Raw genomic sequence first — 25,145 nt, forward strand, 5'->3', positions numbered from 1 at the left:
AATGCTTTCAGAAGAGGCTGACCTTTGTCCCCAAGGTGGAGACAGTAAAGAACAGCACCAAATGTTGGTAGTGATGTCACAAGAAAGCAATGCTGAGACAGCAAATGTCACATGGGGCTGTCACAACCCTCAGAGTAAAGGCACTACCCTTTTAAAAGGGGTCGAAGCAGTTAGCACAAACAGATCAACCAAGCCGTATCAGAATTATGCAATATAACATTCCTTCAGCTTACAAAAGGCCATCACACACTGAACTTAAACACAGCAAGAGGGGAAGCAATCTGTACAAAGTTAATCACACAGCAACCGCTCTGGCTTTGGTCATTATTCAAACCCAATATCACCCATGTCCTTCAGCGGAGGGACCCTGCCAGTCTAGACCTATAGTGCGACTCCAGTCCCACACTGTCTGATTGATGCTTAATGCTGCCTGAAGTGGCAGAGCAACCACTTCAGTTGTGCAAGCAACAGGCCTATGGCGAGATTGCCAAAGTCTCCGGGGAGACTGTCAGTGTGAAGCACAGAACAAGAGAGTTTGTCAGATGGGTCACCTTGTCGCCTTTAACAAAGCAAAATGTCCCTCTGTGCTTCACATGAAAGTTATCAGACAAATGATGACACTGAGCCATGTAAGGAGATATTAGGACAAACGACCAATAGCTCGGCCAAAGAAGTAGGTTTTAAAGAGGAGAGAGTGGGAATTCCAGAGCTTAGGGCCTAGCCAACTGAAGGCACAGCCACCAATAGTGGAACGATGAAAATCAGGGGATGCTGAAGAGGCCAGAGTTAGAGAAGCACAGGGATCCCAGAGTGCTAGAGAGCTGGAGGGGGTTACGGAGATAGGCAGGCCTGAGGCCATGGAGGGATATAAACACAGGGAAAAGAACTTTAAAATCAAAGTATTGCTCAACTCAGAGCCTAGGTAGCTCAGCAAGCACAGGGGTGATGGATAAACAGGACTTGATGTGAGGCAGGTTACACAGCAGAGTTTTGGATGAACTGGAGTTTATGGAGGGTGGAAAGTTGGAGAGGAATAGTCAGAGACCATTGCTGAGTGAACAGCATGTGTATTGGGGTGGGGGAGGGGTCCTCAAACTCTACACAGTCTGAAGGTAAATGCAATTGCAAACAACTGTGTAATTGGTTGCAATGAACAGCCAGCTGTGAGCCAGTGGTTTGTGCAGCTGATGTGAATGGTCAAACAGGACAATGTGGCAATGTTTTGGATGCTTGACAGGTTCTGTCCCCACAAGTGAGCCATCGCCATCCCATCATTATGGAACGGCCTTAGGACAATATCATAGATTCAAAAAAATATTAAACATATCTTAGGATAGGTGCTGGCACGGACACGATGGGCCAAGGGGCCTGTTTCTGTGCTGTAAACTCTATAAATTGAGCAAAACAAGAGGCACTGGACAATGTGTAAAAGTAGTTACAAGGATCAGAATTGAGAGGTTATAATTATCTGGAAAGACTGAACAGGCTGGGACTCTTGTCCATAGAAGTGTGAAGGTTGGGGGTGACCTGATGGAGTTCTTTAAGTTTACAAAGGGGTTTGATAGGGTAGACATTGGGAAGATGTTTCCACTTGTGGGGGGAGACCAGAATTGGGGACCATGAATATGAGATATTCACCAATAAATCCAATAGGAAATTCAGGAGAAACGTCTTTACGCAGGGAATGGTGACAATGTGGAACTATGAGGAAAGTTTGAGCATTGGAAATTAGAAGAATGAGCAATGATCTTATTAAAACATATAAGGTTCTGAGGGAGCTTGACAAGATAGATGCTGAGAGGATGATTCCCCTCGTGGGGGAATATACAACTAGGGTAGAGTTTAAAAATAAGGAGTCTCCCATTTAAGATAGAGATGAGGAGGAATTTCTTTTCTCAGGGGGTCGTTAGTCTTTGGGATTCTTTCCTCCAGAGAGCAGTGGAGGCTGGGTCAGTGAATATATTCAAGGCTGAGTTAGACAGATTTTTGATTGACAAGGGAATCGAGGGTTATTGTGGGCAGACAGGAAAGTGGAGTTAAGGTCGCAAACATATCAACCGTGATCATATCGAATGGCGGAGCAGGCTCGAGGGGCCGAATGACCCACTCCTGCTCCTATTTCGTATGATCTCATCAAGTAAGGAGGAGGTGGCTGATGGGTTGGGCAGAATGGCCTGTTTCAGTGCTGTACGTTCTGTATAGAGTTAAAACTTCCAAATTAAATGTTTCTATTACACGTAACTTGCAATTACTGAAGCTGAAAGTCATAATTACTAATATTGGTTGATTTTATTTCTATATATAGTTATGTTTTCCAAATTAATATTGCATCAAAGCTTTTGAAAGCAAGATCAAACACTCATGCATTGTGCCATATTTTTGGAAGTTCCTACATTGATGCTGATGGCCTTGGGGAGATTTTAGACGTGCAATCTCTCACGTCAGATGTAGGACGATGTCAGCACTAACCAGCTTCTGGTGTCAGAACAGAGGGAAAAACACTGCAGATACTGCACCAAGACAGCTGGAATGTCAGAAATTAGAATGCAGGTCATTATATATGAGCACAGTACTAGGTCTGGCATAGTTAATTCTGACTGCAGCAACACCTGCTGGGGCGAAGTTCCTTGACCTTCTGCATAACACAAATCTCAAGTACAATGTAACCATGCTCTCACCGTTAAAACCGAACAAATATTGATATGATGGCGTTCTAAAAATGATCTATCCTCGGTTTTTGGGCATCACTGCCAAGGCCTTTCAGAAGGTGGTGGTGAGCTGTCTTCTTGAACAATTACAGTCCATGTGGTGTAGGTACACCCACTGTGCAGTTAGGAAAGGAGTTCCAGGATTTTGACCCAGTGGCAGTGAAGGGGTAGATGATACATTGCCAAGTCAGGATGATGTGTGACTTGTAGGTGACGGTTTTCCCACGATGTTACTGCTTCCGTCCTGATTGGTGACGGAGGTTGTGGGGTCAGGAGGTGCTGTCGAAATTCGTTCATCAATACAAAGATGGACACACAGTGAGCCAGAGAGGTAGGATGAGAAGGGGTTTGATCTCCCATTCTGGGGTTATCCAACTTGACTCCAGCACCTGAAACCCCTGCCTTAACTTCAACACTCACAGTGCAAAGTCAACCTCATTGGCCAAAATCTACCAATTAGGAAGCAGCCTTTCCCAGCCTGCTAGGCTCAGGCAGTATGAAGGGCTGAATGGCTTCCTGTGTTTTTAGAGAGGGGGATCTGAAATGTGTGACATTTTAAAAGTCTTACTTGCACCTTAAGGAAACAGTTAAAAGCTGAAACCAAACATACATTACATCTTTCTAAATTTCCACAGAGGTTCTTTTTTGGTTTCACCTTGGCAAACCCCCTCCTGCAAAAATCAATGGTAGGTTCTGAACTCCATTGGTCCAATCCAGACTCAGCTGATGTCAGTAAAGCAACATCCCTGATTCCTGAATTTATTGTTTTGCTTTCAGAGTAGCTTTATTAAGTTTAAAATGATTAAGGTTCTGGAAGTTTTACTTTATTGGGAACAAACATATTTCACATATTACTTTTCACACATTACAACGAGAGAGATCAGCTTTAAAACCCAAACAGCACACAGGCAATGCAACTCAATCTTCTACGTGCGCTACACAGCAGAAGGAAATACTGCAACACAACCAAAGCATTACCATGAAATACTCCCTTTCATACTCCTCAAAGGTCGGGAAGAAAGCCAGGCGCTGTACCTGAAGGTAATGAACAGAGCAACAACAGGTTACTCACACAACCAATTATCCCTAGGCAGTGAACCCCTTTCACAGAACAGGTTTGAAGTTGGTGTAGTGTGTCAGTTACACAGCGAGGGGATGCTGAAACATTTTGGAAACCAGAATGTTGCTCACGCCCTGAAAATATACTTCACATCACAGTCATAGAAATGAGTGCAACTTGTTTTTTTAATGTATTTTTTTCAATCGAATGCCAAGGGAACACATTGATGGCAAATGCTTCAGGAAGAATGGAAGACAGAAAGAATCCTCCTTCCCCTGCTCTGAAATTAATCCACAACATAAAACAGGGCAGTGTGGTCAAAGAAACGCCAGCCTTGGCTGTGAACCTGAGGCAGTATTACACCAAACATATTTCCGAACTCGCCCGCGCTTTCACCTGCTCTGTGAAATCATAAAGAAAAGAACAAACTTGCATTTCCATGTTAGGATGACCCAAGGAGCTTCATAATCAATCAAGTACTTTGAGGTGCACTCAGAACAGATTTATCTCACTGCAGTTTGTGGGACCCTGCAGTGTGTAAATTAGCTGCTTCATTCTCTGACAACAGTCAGTACTCACAAGAAGTACTTCATTCACTCAGGTTGTGAAAGGTGCTATGAAATTCAAGTCTTTTTACCGCTCAAAGCTGCAGATAAATGGAAGGGCCGATTTTGCGATCATGTTGAGCTTTGTCCAGTGACAGCAGCAGAGGGGGAGGCTGCAGGTGTTTCTCCGCCACTCAAATGCAAACTTGTAGGGACTGCACCCATGGTCACCTGGGAGGGAAGGCTCCGGCTCTGAACATCCAACAGGAATATCAGGAGCCAGGGTCTCTGAGACTGTCGCTGAAAGCATTCCCAGTGTACAAATGAAGGAAGAGGCCCAGATTTGGTCCCACATCAACCAATTGAACATGTAGGATGAATTGGGAACAGACACAAGACACCATAGCCAAGTCTAACTATCTTAACCATGTGAAAGGTGTTAATATTCCAATTCTCCCTGTATGAACATTGAGCTGTTTGACCATTGCGGCATCACACCTGCCCTGATCCTGCCTTCACTTGGTCACCACATAAATGCACTTTCCAGTAGGTGGCTGAACACACTTTGCCTCTTTAAGGTGTTGTGGCCCAGATGACACAGCAAAAATCAAAAATCAAACCTGGACCCTCCTCACGCGTGAAATAAACCCACTGAGCCACCCAGGAGCCCAAAAGACTCTCACAAACACATCAAAGAAACAAAATACCTTCAGTTGCTCGTTTCCATTTTCTGTGGGTTGTCCCTGGTATTTCTCCCTCAGCTTCCCGATCTCCATCCTCATGTTTCCCATTTCCTGTTCCTTGGTCTGCAAAGTAGTTTCAAGCTCCACTTTCTGCTCGATCAGCCCTTTCCCCTGTGCGTCGATCACCGTCACCTTGTGTCGCAGCTCGTGGTTTATCTTCATCAGCCTGTTCTGCTGCAGCTGTAACTGAAAGGGACAGAAGGACAAGGGCAGCACTTGGTGAATAGGTCAAGGACACGTTACAATCCCATCCTAAAGACAGCGACACATTACAATCCCATCCGAAAGACCGCGACACGTTACAATCCCATCCTAAAGACAGCGACACGTTACAATCCCATCCTAAAGACAGCGACACGTTACAATCCCATCCGAAAGACAGCGACACGTTACAACACCATCCTAAAGACAGAGACACGTTACAATCCCATCCTAAAGACAGCGACACGTTACAACCCCATCCTAAAGACAGAGACACGTTACAACCCCATCCTAAAGACAGCGACACATTACAATCCCATCCTAAAGACGGCGACACGTTACAATCCCATCCTAAAGACAGCGACACATTACAATCCCATCCTAAAGACGGTGACACGTAACAATCCCATCCTACAGACAGAGACACGTTACAATCCCATCCTAAAGACAGAGACACGTTACAATCCCATCCTAAAGACAGAGACATGTTACAATCCCATCCTAAAGACAGAGACACGTTACAACCCCATCCTAAAGACAGAGACACGTTACAACCCCATCCTAAAGACGGTGACACGTAACAATCCCATCCTAAAGACAGGGACACGTTACAACCCCATCCTAAAGACGGTGACACGTAACAATCCCATCCTAAAGACAGCGACACGTTACAACCCCATCCTAAAGACAGCGACACGTTACAATCCCATCCTAAAGACGGTGACACGTAACAATCCCATCCTAAAGACAGCGACACGTTACAATCCCATCCTAAAGACAGCGACACGTTACAATCCCATCCTAAAGACAGAGACACGTTACAATCCCATCCTAAAGATAGCGACACGTTACAATCCCATCCTAAAGACAGCGACACGTTACAATCCCATCCTAAAGATAGCGACACGTTACAACCCCATCCTAAAGACAGCGACACGTTACAACCCCATCCTAAAGACAGCGACACGTTACAATCTCACTCACCCACATGAAGCATTACCAGTTAGGACATGTCAACAAAACAATGCAAACGTGCACAAGTGATGTTTCAGAGCAATAATCCAGGAAAGGTTTGAACCAACAATGGCCCAATTTTCACCCCGCAGGGTTCAGTATAAGGAACTGATGGATCAAAGGGCAACACATTCTCACTGTACAGGTCAGGTGTTTTACCACACCCTGAGCTCACTGTGATAGCACAACACAATATCTTAACAACTCACATTTCTTTCTCCTCACTTCTCTAATCTGGTCAGTGTGTCTCTTCCAGGTTCCCCAGGGAGATTCGACACAACAGGTCAGTGGTCCTCAACGTTTAACGATTCTTCCCAGAAGCCACTTTGGTGTCCCACAGTAATTTCGGACCCAAACAGACTGATCCAGATTAAACCCACGAGCTGGTTTACTTGTGTCATGTCACCTTTTCTGGTCAAGTTGCCTTGAACCAATCTTTCCTTTCAAATCCGGACACAGTAAATCCATTCTGGTACGCAGTCATCTTCCAAACATCAGCTCAGCAGGAGGTACACCTGTTGTTGAATGTGGAGCGTTGCGATATATCATCAAAAAGTTCTTCAGCTTCAACTTCCAATCAGTTTGTGTCCTCCTCTTCAAATGGTCGTTTTGAATGGCTGGACAAAGCGCTCCACTTTACCATTTGAGGGTAGGTGTTGAAGAGAGATGAGAATCTGCTTGATCCCATTGTTTTTCAGGAATGTTTGAAATTCACATGATGTGAACTGTGTGCAATTGTCAGACACAAACTGCTCCGACAACCCAAAAGTAGTGAACACATTCCGGAGAGCATCAATGGTCTTTGCTGAAGTCGTTCATGGGAATAACGAGACCACTTTGTGAGGGCATCCACCACACTCAGGAACGTATGTCCGAGAAGTGGTTCGGCAAAGTCCACATGAAGTCTCTGCCATGGGTGGTCAGGCCAAGCCCACAGATGTAATGGGGCAGGTGCAGGAGAAGACTTCATTTCTTGGCATGGAAGGCAATCACTGACTGTGCCCTCGATGTCTGTATCCAGGTGTGGCCACCATGCTATGTAGATAAGCTATTGCTTTCATTTTGACGATTCCCATGTGACTGAGGTGAAGTTCATCTAACACTCGTGTTTGGAATTTTGGAGGAATAAGAACTCTGATTCCCCATAACTGTCTTGCAGAATCAGCTCAAACCTATGCATGTAGTAAGGTTTAAGCTCAGTAGTCACTTCTTGAGGTACACACCAACCCTTTCATGTGTACAGGTAAACATTAGAGACCACAGCATCCCTCTGCATTTCAAGTTGAATTTGATCCACTTTAACAGGTAACATGTCTATCTGGTTCACATTGGAAGCAGTGACTTCACTTTGGGTTGTGGAGCTGTGACGTAATGGAAGTCTGGAAAGTGCGTCCACCAGCTCTTTAAAGCTTTCATCTGCTGGCTTGTCAGGAGCAATGAGATTTCTAAGTAAAATGAAATTTTTCATTCCGATGACTATAAGAAACACTGAGGCCTGCTTTTCCCCTTCAACCTCATTTGCAATAAAAAACTGTTCCATTTGCTCCACATAAACTACAAGGTCCATGTTAGCTGGATCAAAAGCCCCTAAAAGCCTCTAATAATGATGATCCCATCCTCGTCACCATTTGAAGTGTTTTGTCACTTCTTAACAATTAAGAATACACACACAGCTATCTGCTTCTGAACTCCAACTTCCTGTGTGAAAAACAGGAGGCTCCTTTATTCCTTATTCTCTGCCAGAGGTAAAAACATCCGGGACTTAGCACACCTGACTGGCAGGTTTTATACAACAATGCTTTTTAACGAAAATGTCTTTTTACAAAAAAAGCATAAACATTAAACACACAAGCATCACGCACACTGGACAACATCTAGTTATCAGGTGTCAGGTAATCAATGGGGAGGTTTAAAGCTACAGTGAGGGCATCTGAATAGTGATCGGGGGTGAACAGTGATCGGGGGTGAATAGTGGTCGGGGTGAGGGAACCCTGTGCAACTTTCTCTTTCCCTTGTATGGAAACAGAAAATTCTGGAAATACTGAACAGGTCAGACTGCATCGGTAGGGTAAGAAACAGGTAGTGTTTCAGATCGATGAACTTTCATCACAATAGATGCGAGATCATAGAATAGAAATATTTCTGTCTTCACATTGCTGAGTATTTTGATCATTTTCTGTTTTATTTCAGATTTTTTCAGCAGCCACGATATTTTGCTCGAGTACCTCCTTTTATTGGGTAGAATGGGACGATACTCTCTGGAGTTCAGAAGAATGAGTGGTGATCTCATAGAAACAAATAAAATTCTTAGCAAGTTTAACAGGTTCAATGCTGTTTTTCCCTGGCTGAGGAGTAACATAACAATTAGGAGCAGGAATAGGCCATTTGGCCCCTCGAGCCTGCTCCCCCATTCAATGTGATCGTGGCTGATCCTCTTTGTCAACACCATATTCCCACGCTCTCCGCATACCGCTTGACGCCTTTAGAGTCTAGAAATCTATTTCCTTCTTAAATATCACTTGGCCTCCGCAGTCTCTGTGGTAGAGAATTCCACAGGTTCATCACCCTCTGTGTGAAGAAACTTTTCCTCATCTCAGTCTTAAATGGTCTATCCCGTATCCTGAGACTGTGACCCCCTTGTTCTTGACCGTCCCCAGCCAGAGGAAACATCATCCCTGCATCCAATCTGTCCATCCCTGTCAGAATTTTATATGTTTCAAATGAGATTCCATCTCATTCTTCTAAACTCCAGTGAATACAGACCTAATCAGCCCAATCTCTCCTCATATGACAATCCTGCCATCCCAGGAATCAGTCTGGTGAACCTTCGCTGCACTCCCTATATGGCAAGTATATCCTTTCTTAGGTAAGGAGATCAAAACTGCACACAATACTCCAGGTGTAGTCTCACCAAGGCCCTGTACAGCTGCAGTAAGACATCCTTGCTCCTGTACTCAAGTCCTCTCGCAATGAAGACCAACATACCATTTGCCTTCCTAACTGCTTGCTGCACTTGCATGCTTGCTTTCAGTGATTGGTGTACAAGGACACCCAGGTCCCTTTGTACACCAACATTTCCCAATCTATCATTTAAATAATATTCTGCCATTCTGTTTTTCCTACCAAAGTGGATAACTTCACACTTTCCCACATTATACTGCATCTGCCATGTATTTGCCCACTCACTCAACCTGTCTAAATTGCCTTGAAGCCTCTTAACATCCCCCTCACCACTCACATTCCCACGTAGTTTTGTGTCGTCAGTAAATTTGGAAATATTACATTTGGTTCCCTCATCCAAATCATTGATATATATTGTGAATAACCGGGGCCCAAGCACTGATCCCTGCGCTACCCCACTAGTCATTGCCAGCCATTCAGAAAAAGATCCATTTATTCTTACTCTGTTTCCTGTTTGCTAACCAATTCTCAATCCGTGCCAATATATTATCCCCAATCCCATGTGTTTTAATTTTGCACACTAACCTCTTACGTGGGACTTTATCAAAAGCTTTCTGGAAATCCAAATACACCACATCCACCAGTTCTCCCTTATCTATTTTGCTAGTTACGTCCTTGAAAAACTCCAGCGGAACTATAGAACCATATTAAGGTTACGGTGCAGAAAGAGGCCATTCAGCCCATCCTGTCTGTGCTGGTCAAAAAGAGAAAAAAGCAACTAGCTGCTCATTTCAATCCCACTTTCCAGCCCCTGGTCTGTAGCCTTGCAGGTTACAGCACTTCAGATGCAGATCTGGGTACTTTTTAAATGAGTTGAGTGTTTCAGCCTCAATCACCAATTTTATGCAACAAAAACAAAAATTGCTGGAAAAACTCAGCAGGTCTGACAGCATCTGTGGAGAGAGAAACAGAGTTAACATTTCCAGTCCGTGTGACTCTTCATCAGAATTAAAGAGAAGTAAAAATGGTGAAATTTATCCCGTTTAAGGGGGGTGGGACAGGTGGAGCTGGATAGAGGCCAGTGATAGGTGGAGGCAAAGGAGAGATTGCCAAAGATGTCACAGACAAAAGGACAAAGGGGTGTTGATGGTGGTGATAGTGGCTAAAGGAGGTGCTAATGGTGACATTAAGAGTAGAAATCAGGATGAGCCTGTGACAGACGGACCTAGTGGGGGTGGGGGGAGGGGACAGTGTGGGGAAAAAATATCGAAATGGGTTCATGGTGGGGGTAGAACAATGAAAAAAATGGAAATAAATTTAAAAAATAATAATAATGATAAAAAAGGTGGGGAAAATATATACATAAAAATTTAAAAGTAAATATTTGAAAAAAGGGGATAAAAAAAGGGTGAATTTGGAGGAGAGAGCTCATGACCTGAAGTTGTTGAACTCAATATTCAGCCCGGAAGGCTGTAAAGTGCCCAGTCGGAAGATGAGGTGCTGTTCCTCCAGTTTGCGTTGAGCTTCACTGGAACATTGCAGCAAGCCAAGGACAGACATGTGGGCATGAGAGCAGGGTAGAGTGTTGAAATGGCAAGCGACAGGGAGGTCTAGGTCATGCTTGCGGACAGACCAAAGGTGTTCCGCAAAGCGGTCACCCAGTCTGTGTTTGGTCTCTCCAATGTAGAGGAAACCGCATTGGGAGCAGCGAATGCAGTAGATTAAATTGAGGGAAGTGCAAGTGAAATGCTGCTTCACTTGAAAGGAGTGTTTGGGCCCTTGGATGGTGAGGAGAGGGGAAGTAAAGGGGCGGGTGTTGCACCTTCTGCGGTTGCATGGGAAGGTGCTGTGGGAGGGGGTTGAGCTGTAGGGGGTGATGGAAGAGTGGACCAAGGTGTCCCGGAGGGAACGGCCCCTACGGAATGCCGACAGTGGGGGTGAGGGGAAGATGTGTTTGGTGGTGGCATCATGCTGGAGTTGGCAGAAATGGCGGAGGATGATCCTTTGAATGCGGAGGCTTGTGGGGTGAAAAGTGAGGACAAGGGGGACCCTATCATGGTTCTGGGAGGGAGAGGAAGGTGTGAGGGCGGATGCGCGGGAGATGGGCTGGACATGGTTGAGGGCCCTGTCAACCACCGTGGGTGGAAAACCTCGGTTAAGGAAGAGGGAAGACATGTCAGAAGTGCCGTTTTGAAAAGTGGCATCATCAGAACAGATGCGACAGAGGCGATGGAATGAATATTGGTGGACAGTCTATCACCAGAAATTGAGACAGAGAGGTCAAGGAAGGGAAGGGAAGTGTCAGAGATGGACCATGTGAAAGTGATGGAGGGGTGGAAATTGGAGGCAAAATTAATAAATTTTCACGGATCCAGACGAGAGCATGAAGGGACATTGAAGCAGTCATCGATGTACCGGAGAAAGAGTTGTGGGAGGGGGTCTGAGTAGGACTGGAACAAGGAATGTTCCACATACCCAATAAAGAGACAGGCATAACTGGGGCCCATGCAGGTACCCATAGCTACACCTTTTATTTGGAGGAAGTGAGACGAGTTTAAGGAGAAATTGTTCAGTGAGAGAACAAGTTCAGCCAGATGGAGGAGAGTGGTGGTGGATGGGGATTGATCGGGCCTCTGTTGAAGGAAGAAGTGGAGAGCCCTCAGACCATCCCGGTGGGGGGTGGAGGTGTAGAGGGATTGGACGTCCATGGTGACGAGGCGGTGGTTGGGGCCAGGGAACTAGAAATTGTTGATATGATTTAGGCAGTGAATTCCAGATGCCCACCACCCTCTGGGTGAAAAAGATTTTCCTCATGCCCCCTGTAATCCTTCTACCAATCACCTTAAATCTATGCCCCCTGGTAACTGACCCCTCAGGAAACAGGTCTTTTCTGTCTACCCTATCTTGGCCCCTCATAATTTTGTACACCTCAATTAGGTCACCCCTTAGCCTCCTCTGTTCTAAGGAAAACAACCCTAGTCTATCCAATCTCTCCTCATAGCTGCAATTTTCAAGCCCTGGCAACATTCTTGTAAATCTCCTCTGCTCTCTCTCCAGAACAACTATGTCCTTCCTGTAATATGTTGACCAGAACTGTACACAAAATTCTAGCTGTGGCCTAACCAGCTTTTTATACAGTTCCATCATTACGTCTCTGCTTTTGTATTCAATACCTCGCCCAATAAAGGAAAGCATTCCATATGCTTTCTTAACCACCTTGTCCACCAGTCCTACCACCTTCAAGGACCTGTGACCATGCACTCCAAGGTCTCTCACTTCCTCAACCACTTTCAATAACTTCCTGTTTATTTGAGTATTCCCTTGCTTTGTTTGCCCTCCCAAAATGCATTACCTCACACATTTCAGGACTGAATTCCATTTGCCACTTCTCCGCCCACTCAACCAGGCCATTGATATCATTCTGGACTTGATTGCCATCCTCTTCACTATCAACTACATGGCCAATTGTGTGTCATCTGCAAATTTCCCAATCATGCCTCCCACATTTAAGTCTAAATCATTAAAATATACAACAAACTGCAAGGGCCCTAACACTGAGCCCTGTGGAACACCACTGAAAACCAGTTTCCATTTGCAAAAACATCCATCAACCATTGCCCTTTGTCTCCTGTCACTGAGCCAATTTTAGATCCAATCTGCCACTTTCCCCTCTATCCCATGGGATCTCACTTTCCTGACCAGTCTGCCATGTGGCACCTTGTCAAATGCCTTACTGAAATCCATGCAGGCAACATCCACTACACTACCCTCATCAACCCTCTTCGTTAGTTCCTTTAAAAATTCTAATAAGTTAGTAAAACACTGTCTTCCCCTAAAAAGCCATGCTGGCTATAAACATGATTTCCCTTTCATTAATCCATGCTGACTTTGTGTAACCCTGTTGATATTTTCTAAGTGTCCTGTTATTACATTCTTTAAAATAGATTCTAGCATTTTCCCTACTACTGATGTTAGGCTAACCGGTCTGTAATTCCCTGTTTTCTCCCGCCCTCCTTTTGTAAATAGTGGGGTTACATTTGCCACCCTCCAATTTTCCAGGAGTGTTCCAGAATCTATAGAATTTTGGAAGATGATAACCAACGCATCCACTGTTTGCACAGCCACCTCCTTTAGTACCCTGGGATGTAGATTATCAGGCCCTGGGGATTTATCAGCTTTCAGTCCCAGTAATTCCTCCAGCACTGTTTTTTCACTAATACTAATTTCCTTCAATTCCTTTTCTCACTAGACCCTCGGTTCCCTAGTATTTCTGGGAAGTTATGTGTGTTTCCTCCATGAAGACAGAACTAAAGTAGTTGTTTAATTGCTCTGCCATTTCCTTGTTCTCTATTATAAATTCACCCGTTTCGAACTGTAAGGGACCTACATTTGTCTTCACTAATCATCTTTTTACATACTTATAGAAGCTTTTACAGTCCACTTTTATGTTTCTTGCAAGTTGACTCTCATACTCTATTTTTCCTCTATTAATCAATCTTTTGGTTCTCCTTTGCTGACTTCTAAACTGCTCCCAATCCTCAGGCTAGCCACTTTTTCTAGCAACTTTATATGACTCCTCTTTGGATCTAATACTATCCTTAATTTCTTTTGTTAGCCATGGTTGGGCTGCTTTTCCTGTTGTGTTTTTGCGCCAGGAAGGAATGTATAACTGTTGCAATGCATACATTCATTCCTTAAATATTAGCCATTGCCTATCTACTGTCATGCCTTTTAATGAAGTTCCCCAATCTATCTTAGCCAATTCACCCCTCATACCTTTGTAGTTTCCTTTTTATAGATTTAGGACCCTAGTTTCAGATTGGACTACTTCACTTTCCATACTAATGAAGAATTCTGTCTTGTTATGATCACTGTTCCCTAAAGGACCCCGCACAAGATCATTAATTAACACATTCTCATTGCACAATATCAAATCTAGGATAGCCTGTTCCCTAGTTGGTTCCTCGACGACTGGTCTAAAAAACCATCGTACACACTCCAGGAATTCATCCACCACAGTATTGTTGCTAATTTGGTTTGCAACAATTCTCTACCCCAGAGAGTTGTGGATGCTCAGTCTTTGTATATACTCAAAGATTGAGATGGATGTATTTTTGCTCACTAAGGGATATGGAGATAGTGTAGGAAAGTGGAGTTCATGTGGAAAATCAGCCATGACCTTATTGAATGGTGCAGCAGGCCTGACTATAGCCTATTCATGCTCCTAATGCTGGTATTCTTATGTAACCCCTCTCTAACCTGCTGAGAGAAACTAACTGAACACAAGCAAATGTGGGACTTGGTAATGGACCAGTACCACAAGACATGGGGTGTTCACATTTCAAGACATCCAGTGCCAGGTCCCAAGCGGACAACATGCTATTCCAGAGGCTGCCTGGGAATGTATACAATATAACCAGGCAAACCCCTCTAACCACACCCAATCCAGAGTTGGAGATTATTGCTGCTTCTGCATCATCACTGTGTCAAAGTCCTGGAACTCAACACCCTCATGCCACGGACTGCAGAGGCTCAGACTGCCACAGTGGGATTTGATGTTGCATTCTCTGGATTACTAATCCAGTAATGTAATCACTACACTGTCATACTCCATGATCTATGTTCCTGTACTGGACCTCAGCAGCCTGCTCTGCTGGCTTCAAAAGGGATCAAATATCCTGCACCATAACAGTAACTATAATCCAAAGTAGCCCATCACTTGTGAAGCTTTGGAATGTCTCCAAGAGACGAGACAATGCCCTCTCAGTCCAAGTCCGGGCCGTGAATGAACTAATTAGGGTGTAGCTACTTCTGGTCGTTTAATCTACTTCTATCCAAAGCTTTTATCAATGTCAGTGAACTATTGTAATAATGTCCTTGGAAACAGGGAAGAGTGGAAGGTCCAACCAAATTATAAGTAAAAGCGACAAGCCCTGCATCAGAGGTACTATTAATCTCAGTCCATGTTGAAGGGGCAAACACTTACTGCCTCGACATCTTCATTTTTCAGAGTTAGTTCTCGATCTTTAGCTCTGAGCTCGTCCCGCTGTTTATCAACCACCTCCTTCAGCTTCTTCATCACTTGCCATTCCCTTTCTGACATCCCAGCTGAAAGACAAGTGACAGATATTAGTGGAGAACAATAAGTGAGAGCTACCAATCAGGTCTTTCTTTTCCAACTCTCCTGTTAAGATATTAAATCAATTTTCAGGGACATGGGCATCACTGGCATCTATTGCCCACTTCATGTTTGCAGGTGTCACAGCTATGTAACCTGCTTGCCGCTTCAAAGACCCTGTGACAGAGAGAAGGTGGGGAGTGCTACCTGTGAGCCTTGGTATCATGCTGGAGTGTGACCAGATTGAGTTATCAGATATTTGAACGACAAAGACTGTGTAAATAAGCAAATCTGTTGAGCTGGTTGTAACATATTGTGCAATGCTATGTTTTATAAGGATAGGAAACTGCCACATTAAACAGATAATACACTGGAGCTAAAATGCACATGCAAGATGCAAGATCCTTTGAGGACACAGAGATTATCTCTGTTAAACAATGACTGAGTTCATATAGCAATCAGTTATGGGACTGCAGATAGTCTGGCTCTGGCCCCTGAAGAACTCCTTCTTTAAAAATATTATTTTTGAAAGGGTAACACAGAAATTTGACTTTGAGACAGGAAATATATACTAGACATTGTTTTTAATAATCAATTGACAGATAACATTCCATCTGGTGGTATTAGCAGCAGCGTACTAAAACAATTGCATACTGCAGACCCAGCTGATATGTTTGGGTGTGAATTCCTCAGTCAGCAAAGCAGCAGATAAAGCCGTGAGCCTCTGATCTCAAAACAAACCAGCCCAATTTACATTGACCACTCTTGTCAGAGTGATTCCAATATCAACTCCATTCTGCAACAAATCAGTAAGACTGTTAAATACAATTCTGAACATAACAAACTTGTGATTTAGGATACAATAAATAAATATCTGGTGTAACATTCAATGGAGTCAGTATCCTACAGAGAACAGAATAGTCATTGCTCTCCAGCTCTCCTTTGAGAGTGGAACAGATCAGCGTCGAGATCCGGGAAGCTTTGAAATGGGGAGCTGGAGCTACTCCTCAAGCTCATTTCATTTAGTCTCCTTCGTGGGGCAATTTTAACCTGCCCTGCTCCAGATGGAGACTGACAGGATCGGGAGCAATGCTCATTTTATGACCCTCTCGACTTTTCTCTCTATTGAAATCAGTGCAATAACGAGTGACGTGTAAAAATTGGCATTGCCGTGGAATTCCACTCAGTGAACTGAACTCAGCTAAAATTTCTGTGTCAGAATCAGGAGGGGGGAGGAGCTCATAATCATTAGTCTGGGGTGGAATCCAATTAGATTCCACACACAAGAGTGCTCAAATTCACTTGCGCTGCTTATTGTGACTGGACAATTCTGCTCGTGGTACAAATACATTTAATTTTCCTTACAAAATGACTTGACCTTTGGTATTTTGATCTCTTTTCACATATCAGAGTTCAAATATAAGGGCTCACCAGAAACACAGAAGTAGGTCTCCATATTAAGATGTACTCTTCTTGCTTTAGATGTCATCCTGTGAGACTTAGGGGGCATACGGTGGTCAAGAGTCTCCCCAGCAGGTTCTGACTGACCTCTCGGTGTGTCTAGCACCTGCTAATCTACTCAGACCTTGGGCATAAGATTGAATCTCAGCTTAGAACATCCGGGAAACAAAAATAACTTTACAATTTAATGTCAGAGGGCTCTCAGATATTTAGATGACAGATTCTGAATTCTGTTTCTATTTTAGCTCTCACATCACATCCCAGGATACTGAAAACACAGCCTGCTGTTGCAATGCACTTCATAATGTCACTCATTGTTTGAGGCATTTTAGGATAAAGCACTCGATGTAAGTGGGGATATTATTAGAAGAGTTTTACATGCCTATTCCACATTCATATTCATATATGACCAGATGGAATTTTATCTGTCAATTGATTATTAAAAACAATGTTTGGTATATATTTCCTGTCTCATACTTCAAGTTTCACAGTCAAATTTCTGTGTTACCCTTCCAAAAAGATACATTTAAAGGAGTTCTTTGGGGGCCAGAGCCAGAATACCTGCAGTGTGCAGGAAATGTGTGTTTGGACACATCAAATCCAGAATTGTACTAGAAACAACTGGATTTCGGAAGCTCCTCCCGCAACCTCAGAGTGCCCCAAAGTGCTTTGCAGCCATTGGGGTACCTCTGAAACAAAGGTATTACTGCAATGTCAGTAACACAGCAGCCAACGTGCACACGTCAATCTCTCACAAACAAGACAACATAGAAAATCGGAACAGGAGTCAGCCATTTGACCCCTCAAGCCTGCTCTGCCTTTCAATAAGATTGTGGCTGATCTTAACTCCAATTTCCTGCCTGTCCCACCCATCCTGCCCAATAACTCTTGACTCTCATGAAGATCAAAAACCTGCCTTGAGTATATTCAATGACCCTGACCTCTACTGCTCTCTGCGGAAGAGAATTCCAAAGATTAAACACCCTCAGAAAAGCAATTTCTCCTCTCCTCCATCTTAGGTGGGAGACCCCTAGTTCTAGACTCCCCCACGAGGGGAAACATCCTCCCAGCATCTATCCTGTCAAACCCCCTCAGAATCTTATATGTTTCAATAAGATCACCTCTCATTCTTCTAAACTCCAGTTAGTATAGGCACAATCTGCTAAACCATTCCTCATAAGACATTCATCCCAGGAATTAGCTTAGTGAACCTTCTCTGAACTGCTTCCAATGCAAGTATGTCCTTCCTTAAGTAAAGAGACTGAAACTATACATAGTAGTTTAGATGCAGTCTCACCGATTGTACAGCTGTAGCAAGATTTCCCTACTTTTACACTCCACTCGCCTTTGCAATAAACAGTCCATTTGTCTTCTTAAGTACTTGCAGTACCTGCATGCTAACTTTTAGTGATTCATGTACAAGGACACCCAGATCCCCCTAAACCACAGCATTCTACAGTCTCTTCATTTAAATAAAAGAGTCAAATCTTTATGATCTGGCATACACGGGGAACAGGTGATGCTGGTTAATCAAAAATGCTAGTTCATAGAGAGTTCGGTTTACCAATGGAATACAGTGCAATACTTGTAGCAGGAACTAATATGCAAATACTCACCAAGTAATAAAAGTAGTATTTTTACTTCGAATCTTCAACAGTACATTAAAACATTAAGTATAAAAGAATACAGTCTACAGGTACAGGATCCGGATAACTTGGCAATTGCTTCCAGTTAGTAAAGTCACGATTCATATTTGGGGAACATCAGAAATTCCGGTGAAAAGAGAATTCCGGTTGGCGGAGTGCCGGATAACACATAGTTTATTATATTGCTTTCCTACTTACCTTCGTACCGTCAGCAAATTTGGCTACAATACACTCGGTCCCTTCATGAAGTCCATTAGCATAGATTGTAAATAGTTGAGGCCCCCACACTGACCCCTGTGGCTCTCCTCAGTTTGCCCACCTGAAAATGACCCATTTATCCAGACTCTGTTTTCTGTTAGTTAGCCAGCCCTCTATCCATGTGAATATATTACGCTCAACTCCATGAGCTCTTATCTTGTGTAGCAACCTTTTATGTGCCATCTTATCAAATGCTTTTTTGGAAATCTAAATTCACTACATCTACTGGTTCCCTTATAACCACCCTGCTGGTTATATCCTCAAAGAACTTTGATGAATTTGTCAAACACGATTTCCCTTTCATAAAACCATGTTGACTTTGCTTGATTGTCTCATGGTTTGCGAAATGTCCTGCTCCTACTTCCTTAGTAAAGGATTTCCAGCATTTTCCCAATCACGGATGCTAGGTTATGTAATTGTAATGAGATAATGATCAGTTAATCTGTTTTAGTGATGTTGATTGAGTGGTAAATGCTGCCCAGGACACTGGGGAGAACTCTCCTGTTCTTCTTTAAAATAGCGCTGTGGGAGTTTTTACAGGCATCTGAGGGGGCAGATAGGGGCCTCCCCCTCAGTACTGCAAGGGGAGGGTCAGTCTAGACTTTTGTGTTCCAGTCTCTGGAGTGGGACTTGAACCCATGACCTTCTGATTCAGAGGTGCAAGTGCCACCAATTGAACCAGAGGGAGGTCATAGGACAGATGACTAAAAGCTTGGTCAATGAGATAAGTTTTAAGGAGTGTCTTCAAGGTGGAGAGAAAGGTAGTGAAGCAGAGAGGTTGAGAGAGGGAATTCCAGAGTTTAGGATCTAGGCAGCTAAAGGCACAGAAGGGAATGAAGGATGTATAAGAGCTGAAGAAAGGCAGAGATTTTACAGGGTTGTGAGGTTGAAGGAGGTTACAGAGATCGGGCAGGATGAGGCTACGGAGGAATTTGAAGACAAGGAAGAGAATTTTAAAAATTGAGCGGTTGCTCAATCAGGAGCCACTGTCAGTCAGTGAGTACAGAGGTGATGGATGAATAGGACTTGGTGTAAATTAGGATACAAACAGCAGGACGTTGGATGAGCTGAAGCTTATTAAAGGTGAAAGATGGGAGGTCAGCCAGGAGAACATCAGAATAGTTGAGTATGGAGGTAACAAAAACATGGACGAGAATTTCAACAGCAGTTAACTGAGGCAGAGGTGGAGTTGGGCAATATTTAGCTGGTAGCAAGGGAAGAGTTTGTACAGGGGACCAAAAACAATGCCCTTGGATTTCCCAGTGTTTAACTGGACAAAACTGTCTTTCACCCTAGACTAGGTGGACGAAGCATGAAAGGATCTGTAAGGTGGCCAAGAGACAACCAGTCAATGCAGCCCAGAAGAATGAAGCTTCAGGTGAGGAGGAACAGAAAAATACTCTGGATAGAGGTGGTGTTCAAATCCTCACATTGCCATGGTGGAATCTGATCATCTTCTCTGGATTAATAATCCAGTAAAATAAACACCACACCAGTCTCCCATACTGTGCAAATGGGAGTAAACATAGAAACGTAGGAACAGAAGGCCATTCAGCCCATCGAGCCTGCTCCACCATTCAATACAATCATAGCTGATCGAGCACTTCAATGCCTTTTACCCACACTATCCCCATAACCCTTTATATTATTGTTAATCAGAAATCTATCCATCTCTACCTTAAACATACCCAATGACTGAGCTTCCATGGCCCTCTGGGGTAGAGAATTCCAAAGATTCACAACCCTCTGTGTAAAGAAATTTCTCCTCATCTTGGTCCTAAGTGGCTCCCCCTTATTTTGAAATTGTGTCCCCTGGTTCTAGACTCCCCAACCAGGGGAAACATCTTACCTACATCTACTCTGTCTAGCTACTCTGTCTAGTTCTTTAAGTATTTTGTAGGTTTCAATGAGATCACCTCTCATTCTTCGAAATTCTAGAGAATGCAGGCCCGGTTTCCCCAATCTCTCTTCATAAGACAGTCCCGCCATCCCTGGAACAAGTCTGGAGAACCTTCGTTGCACTCCCTCTATGGCAATAATATCCTTCCTGAGGTGAGGGGACCAAAACTGCACACAGTACTCCGGGTGTGGTCTAACCAAGCTTCTATACATTGAAGCAAGACTTCGCTACTCCTGTACTCAAACACTCTTGTGAATAAGGTTAACATACCATTAGCTTCCTAATTGCCCGCTGCACCTGCATGTTAGCTTTCAGTGACTTATGGACAAGGACATCCAGGTTCCTTTGTACATCTGCACTTTCTAATCTCTTACCATTTAGGAAATACTCTGCACATCTCTTCCTTCTACCAAAGTGGATAACCTTGCATTTTTTCACATTATATTCTATCTGTCATGTTCTTGCCCACTCACTAAGTCTGTCCAAATCCTCCTGCAGCCGCTTTACATCTTCCTCACACCACCTAGCTTTGCATCATCCGCAAACTTGGAAATATTACATTTGGTCCCCACATCCACATCATTGATATATATTGTGAACAGCTGGGGCCCAAGTACTGATCCTTGCAGTACCCCACTAGTCACAGTCTGCCAACATAAGAATGACCTGTTTATTCCTATTCTCTGTTTTCTGTCTATTCGTCAATTCTTAATCCACGCCAGTATACTGCCTCCTATCCCTCGTGCTTTTATTTTGCTAATCAACCTATTGTGGGGGACTTTAACAAAAGCCTTCTGAAAATACTATGTCCATTGACTCTCCTTTATCAATTTTGTTAGTAACATCCTCAAAAAACTTCAACAAGTTTGTCAAACATGATTTCCCATTTGCAAATCCATGCTGACTATGCCCAATCAGAACTAGTTAAGCGTTCCTGAGAAGGTGTATAAAGTACACCAGTCCCAAATTCTAATGCTCATACTGTCCTGTTAGGCCAGTCAATACATTTTGTTTTCCACTCTTCAATATCTGATTGTGTTAATCAGAACCACAGAATACACAGCACAGAAGGTGACCATTTCGCTCACTGAGTCTGCGCTGGCTCTTTCGAATAGCAATCCAGTTAGTTCTACTCTCCTGCTCTTTTCCCATATCCCTGCAATACATTTCTCCAAACCCCCTTTTGGAAGCCACTGTTGAACCTGTACCCACTCTCTACCAGGCAGTGCATTCCAAATCCAAACTACTTGTGTGAAAGGTTTTTGCCATTTGCCTCGGTTCTTTTGCTAATCATCTTAAATTTGGGTGATTTATTGTAATACATCATTTCAACCGGAAACATATGGAATCATTGTGCTGAGTCCTGGGCTGTCCTGGGTAATTATTCTATGGTCAGTGATGGAAACAATCACTTCAAGCAACTGACAATAAATGGTGAGTTCAGGAATCTTCTTGTTTTTACCTTCCTGTTTCAGGATTTCTTCCTCAGTCAGGTTTACATCTTTGTGGGAAAGATTCATCGCCAGCTGTTTGTTTTCCTCCTGAAGTTTAGCGATCTGAGTGAGTAAATCCTGAGCTTCCCCTCTCCACACATCCTCGACCAGCACGAGCTCCTGATCAAAGACAGCAGTGTTAGAAAGTTCATCGGACTCTGCTCCTGTAAACCTGCTCCCCACTCGCCTCCGGCACACTCACTATCCCAACAGGTTGGACTGTTTATTAACGGCTCCATAACACTTCAGGGAACATCATCTGTGCAGCATGAAAATGAGAGTTACAGATAATTTGCATTGGTGACAAAGTAGAGAAGGCAAAGCTTTGTTTACATCAGTACTGGATCAACAATTTTATCAATTTAGGACACTCCATCATTAAAATGTAATAAATTGAATTACTGGCAGATCTCATGACACCCTGTGACCAGGGTCCCGAGCACAGTTGTCCAGTGTAATTACCGCTCAGAAACAAGGCCATCCATCCAATAGACGACGCCACCATTTATGCTCCACAAGCCCACTTCCACCTTACTTCATCGCACCCACTGTCCTGTCTTTCTAAATTTTTACTAACAGTGATGAAAGCCATTGCTTGAATATCCTTCCAGGGAAATTCCTGAAAGAGATAAATCAAGGAAATTGTAAGCATTCTGCACCTTGCTGATACGAGGCTCTCCCTGTATCATCCTCCAGCACTGGCCGCTCAGCTAGCCACATCATTCCTGCCTAGATCCCTCTGCCTTGCTACACACCTGCTCTCAGCATTCAAAAACCTCCTCCAAACCCTGCTCTTTCAGCCATGCTGATGATCCCACAGCCGGCTTTTCATTTCCCTTCCTCTGGTTGACATTCAACCAGACAAAACTTTTTTTGAAGTCTTCCTTCACAAGGAGTGTGGTAGCTTATTTGATAACACCTCCCAAACCCACGACCACTACCATCTAGAAGGACAAGGGCAGCAGATAGATGGGAACACCACCACCTGGAAGTTCCCCTCCAAGCCACTCACCATCCTGATTTGGAAATATATCACCTTTCCTTCACTGTCGCTGGATCAAAATCCTGGAATTCCCTTCCTAACAGCACTCTGGGTGTACCTACACCACATGGACTGCAGCGGTTCAAGAAGGCAGCTCACCACCACCTTCTCAAGGGGCAATTAGGGATGGGCAATAAATGCCGGCCTAGCCAGTGACACTCATCCCAAGAAGAAAAAAAATACCAAAAATAACTGACTATCAGAGATCAGTCTAACAACATACCTGGCATCTTCAAGGACAATTTGATCAGTTTTAATAGAACAAGACACATTATTACAAAATAAGCACGCCCTCTAACTGAACACAATACATAGGAATATGTAGAACGTACAGCATGGAAACACGCTATTTGGCCCAAGCTGTCCATGATGGTGGCTCTACTTGATCCTTCTCCCATAATTCTTCATTTAAATCTATATTGGGGACCCTCTATTCCCTTCTCTCCAAGTGCTTGTCTAGCTCCCCTGAAATGCATCCATACTATTTGCTTCAAACACTCCCTGTGGTAGCAAGTTCCACATTCTCACCACTTATTGAGTAAAAAAAGTTTGTTGACAATTTTCTGTTGGATTTCTTTGTGACTATCTTATATTGATGGCCTCTAGTGTTTTTCTTTCCATGAGGATACATTCTCTCTGCTGTATCCACTCAATCAAAACCTTTCTTAATTTTAAAGACCTCAATTCAGTCACCCCTCAGTCTTCTGTTTGCAAGAGAGGAGACCCAGCCTGTCAATTCTTTCCTGATATGAATACTTGTCCCACGAATCTTCCCCTGACCATGGACAAATAAAAGGGTTGTTATTAAATTTGCCATTTTATCACTCAACTTGCTGCCTTTATTATGTACAGAGTTTTCTTCCAGTGAACTAGAAGAACTACTTAACACAATGACAAAAATCTAGATTTTTTTTATTCATTCACAGGATGTGGGCGTCGCTGGCTAGGCCAGTATTTATCGCCCATCCCTAGTTGCTCCTGAGAAGGTGGTGGTGAGCTGCTTTCTTGAACCGCTGCAGTCCCTGTTGTGTAGGTACACCCACAGTGCTGTTAGGAAGGGAGTTCCAGGATTTTGACCCAGCGACAGTGTAGGAACTGCAATATATTTCCAAATCAGGACGGTGAGTGGCTTGGAGGAGAACTTCCAGGTGGTGGTGTTCCCATCTATCTGCTGCCCTTGACCTTCTAGGTGGTAGAGGTTGCGTGTTTGGAAGGTGCTGTTGAAGCAGCCTTAGTGAGTTGCTTGTGGCCCACAGCTCCTCATGGATGCCCAGTTTTGAGTTGCTAGATCTGTTCAAAATCTATCCCATTTAGGCAGTGCCACACATTGTGATGGAGGGTATCCTCAATGTGAAGATAGGAATTTGTCTCTACAAGACTGTTTGATGGCTACTCCTACCGATATTGTCATGGACAGATGAATCTATGACAGGAAGATTGGTGAGGATGAGGTCAAGTAGGTTTTTTCACGTGGGTTCCCTCACCACCTGCCACAGACCCAGCCTAACAGCTATGTCCTTTAGGACTCAGCCAGCTCGGTCTGTAGTGGTGCTATCAAGACACTCTCGGTGATGGACAGTGAAGTCCCCCACCCAGAGTATATTCTGCACCCTTGCCACCCTCAGTGCTTCCTCCAAGTGGTGTTCAACATGGAGGAGCACTGAGTCATCAGCTGAGGGAGGGCGGTATGTGGTAATCAGCAGGAGGTTTCCTTGCCCATGTTTGACCTGATGCCATGAGACTTCATGAGATCTGGAGTCGATGTTGAGGACTCCCAGGGCAACTCTCTCCCAACTGTATACCATTGTGCCTCCAGTTCTGGTGGGTCTGTCCTGCCGGTGGATCAGGACATACCCAGGGATGGTGATGGTGGCGTCTGGGACATTATCTGTAAGATATGATTCCGTGAGTATGACTATGTCAGGCTGTTGCTTGACTAGTCTGTGGGACAGCTCTTTTGGCACAGGCCCCCGGATGTTAGTAAGGAGGACTTTGCAGGGTCAACATTGTTGATTCCGGTGCCTAGGTCGACGCCGGGTGGTCCGTCCGGTTTCG

General features: G+C 43.9%; 1 protein-coding gene across 4 annotated transcripts in view; it reads right to left on the reverse strand.

Annotated features, from left to right (window-relative positions):
- Nucleotides 1-25,145, reverse strand: part of rilpl1 (Rab interacting lysosomal protein-like 1) — a 69,834-nt gene that overhangs the window by 19,592 nt on the left and 25,097 nt on the right. For 2 of the 4 annotated variants that reach the window (XM_078554595.1, XM_078554597.1), the window contains exons 2-5: nt 22,018-22,168; nt 15,159-15,280; nt 5,021-5,242; nt 3,687-3,743 (exon numbers count right to left, since the gene is read on the reverse strand). In XM_078554595.1, coding sequence (XP_078410721.1) covers nt 3,687-3,743; nt 5,021-5,242; nt 15,159-15,280; nt 22,018-22,168 — 552 coding nt within the window. The remainder of the gene's footprint in view (nt 1-3,686; nt 3,744-5,020; nt 5,243-15,158; nt 15,281-22,017; nt 22,169-25,145) is intronic. The other 2 variants (XM_078554598.1, XM_078554599.1) reach the window with 1 other exon arrangement.

The sequence above is a fragment of the Cetorhinus maximus genome, chromosome 12, assembly GCF_964194155.1.
Source record: "Cetorhinus maximus chromosome 12, sCetMax3.hap1.1, whole genome shotgun sequence".
In the NCBI taxonomy this organism is placed as follows: domain Eukaryota; kingdom Metazoa; phylum Chordata; class Chondrichthyes; order Lamniformes; family Cetorhinidae; genus Cetorhinus; species Cetorhinus maximus.